At 41.2% G+C, this 1,654-nt stretch overlaps 1 protein-coding gene across 1 annotated transcript; it reads right to left on the reverse strand.

Annotated features, from left to right (window-relative positions):
* Positions 1-300: 300 nt before the first annotated feature.
* LOC122699108 (olfactory receptor 7A5-like) lies at positions 301-1,203 on the reverse strand. Its single transcript, XM_043910652.1, has one exon. The coding sequence runs from the start codon at positions 1,120-1,122 to the stop codon at positions 301-303; it is 822 nt and encodes a 273-aa protein (XP_043766587.1). The 5' UTR covers positions 1,123-1,203.
* Between the last annotated feature and the right edge of the window lie 451 nt (positions 1,204-1,654).

Genomic DNA, 1,654 nt, shown 5'->3' on the forward strand with positions numbered 1-1,654 from the left:
GAGATAAATGGGAATGTCTAAATATTTCTTTTTCAAGGTTGCAAATAAATTAGGAATAATAGGAAGACAACAAAGGGGAAAACTCTCAATATCACAGAGAGAAGAAAGCTTAATAAAGTGATTTAGCTTGTATTGATAAATGGAAGCCAAAGAAGTAAAAATTCCAGAGATAAATAGAAAGAGCAAGTTCTACCTTCAAAATGAAATTTAAAAAATTCACCATTTATTGCTCTGAGTTTTAAGCCCTGCAGTCAGTCAGTGGGAGTTCTTCAGCCCCAGGACACTTAACTCTTCATTAGTTTACTTCCCAATTATTTTCAAAGCTTTTTTAATGTCTTTATTCCTGAGACTGTACATGAAGGGATTCAGCATGGGTGTGACCACACTGTACATCACCGAGGCGATCACACTTGAGTGTGAGCTGTGGGTATCAGCAGAGGTAAGGTACACTCCCAGGACTGAACAAGAAAATAAGGAGACAACTGAGAGATGAGATGCACAGGTGGAAAATGCTTTATACTTCCCCTGAGCTGATGAGATTCCATTTATGCAGGACATTATCTTAGAGTAAGAGTAAAGAATAGCAGCAAGGGAACCACCACCCAGCACCACTGATACAAAATATACCACCAGGTCACAGATGAAGGTGTCAGAACAGGCAAGTTGGATCATCAAGTTGGCTTCACAGAAAAAGTGGGGGATTGCCCGCTTTGTACAGAAGGACAGCTGCACCACCATTAAGCTTTGCATCAGGGAATATAGGAAACTCATAACAAAAGATGACAGAACCAGGAGACCACAGAGCCGGGGTTTCATGATGACCATGTAGTGCAGAGGGTGACAGATGGCCACATACCGATCATAGGCCATCACCGTCAGGAGGAAGATGTCCAATCCCCCAAACAGTAAGAAAAAATACATCTGGATGATGCAGCCTTCATAGGTTATGACTTTGCTGTGAGTCTGGATGTTCCACAGCATCTTTGGGATGGTGGTGGAGGTGAAACAGATGTCTGCAAAGGACAGGTTGGAGAGGAAGAAGTACATGGGGGTGTGGAGGTGGGAGTCTGAGCTGACAGCCAGGATGATGAGCAGGTTTCCAAACACAGTGATCAGGTACATGGAGAGGAAAAGCCCAAAGATGAGGGGCTGCAGTTCTGGTTCATTTGATAATCCCAGAAGTAGAAATTCTGAAATCTGTGTATTATTACTAGGTCCATAAGATTGATGTGACAACTAGGAAAGAAAAAAAATGACTAATTTTCATACAAATGGGTATTACTAAAATAGGTAGAATTTTACAATTAATGTTTTGAAGTTAAGCTACATGTATGTGTGTGTGTGTGTGTACATGCATACTAATTGGTTCAGTTGTGCTCCACTTTTTGTGATTCCCGTGGGCTGGAGCCCACCAGGGTCCTCTGTCCATGGAGCTTTTCAGGCAAGAACACTGGAGTAGGTTGCCAACATATATATTTGCTATGGAATTCATCCTGTTAAATGGGTCTCTATGACTTCTCTATGAATTTTTGTCTTGGACTTTGCCCTTCAAAAATCCCTATAGTCCAATCACAGAGAAAGACTGTAAGTAAATATATACCATGCTGGGTGGTGTTAGGTGCTATGAATAAAGAAAAGATGGAGGTATAAAAGT

The sequence above is a fragment of the Cervus elaphus genome, chromosome 9 (genome assembly GCF_910594005.1).
Source record: "Cervus elaphus chromosome 9, mCerEla1.1, whole genome shotgun sequence".
Taxonomy (NCBI): Eukaryota; Metazoa; Chordata; class Mammalia; order Artiodactyla; family Cervidae; genus Cervus; species Cervus elaphus.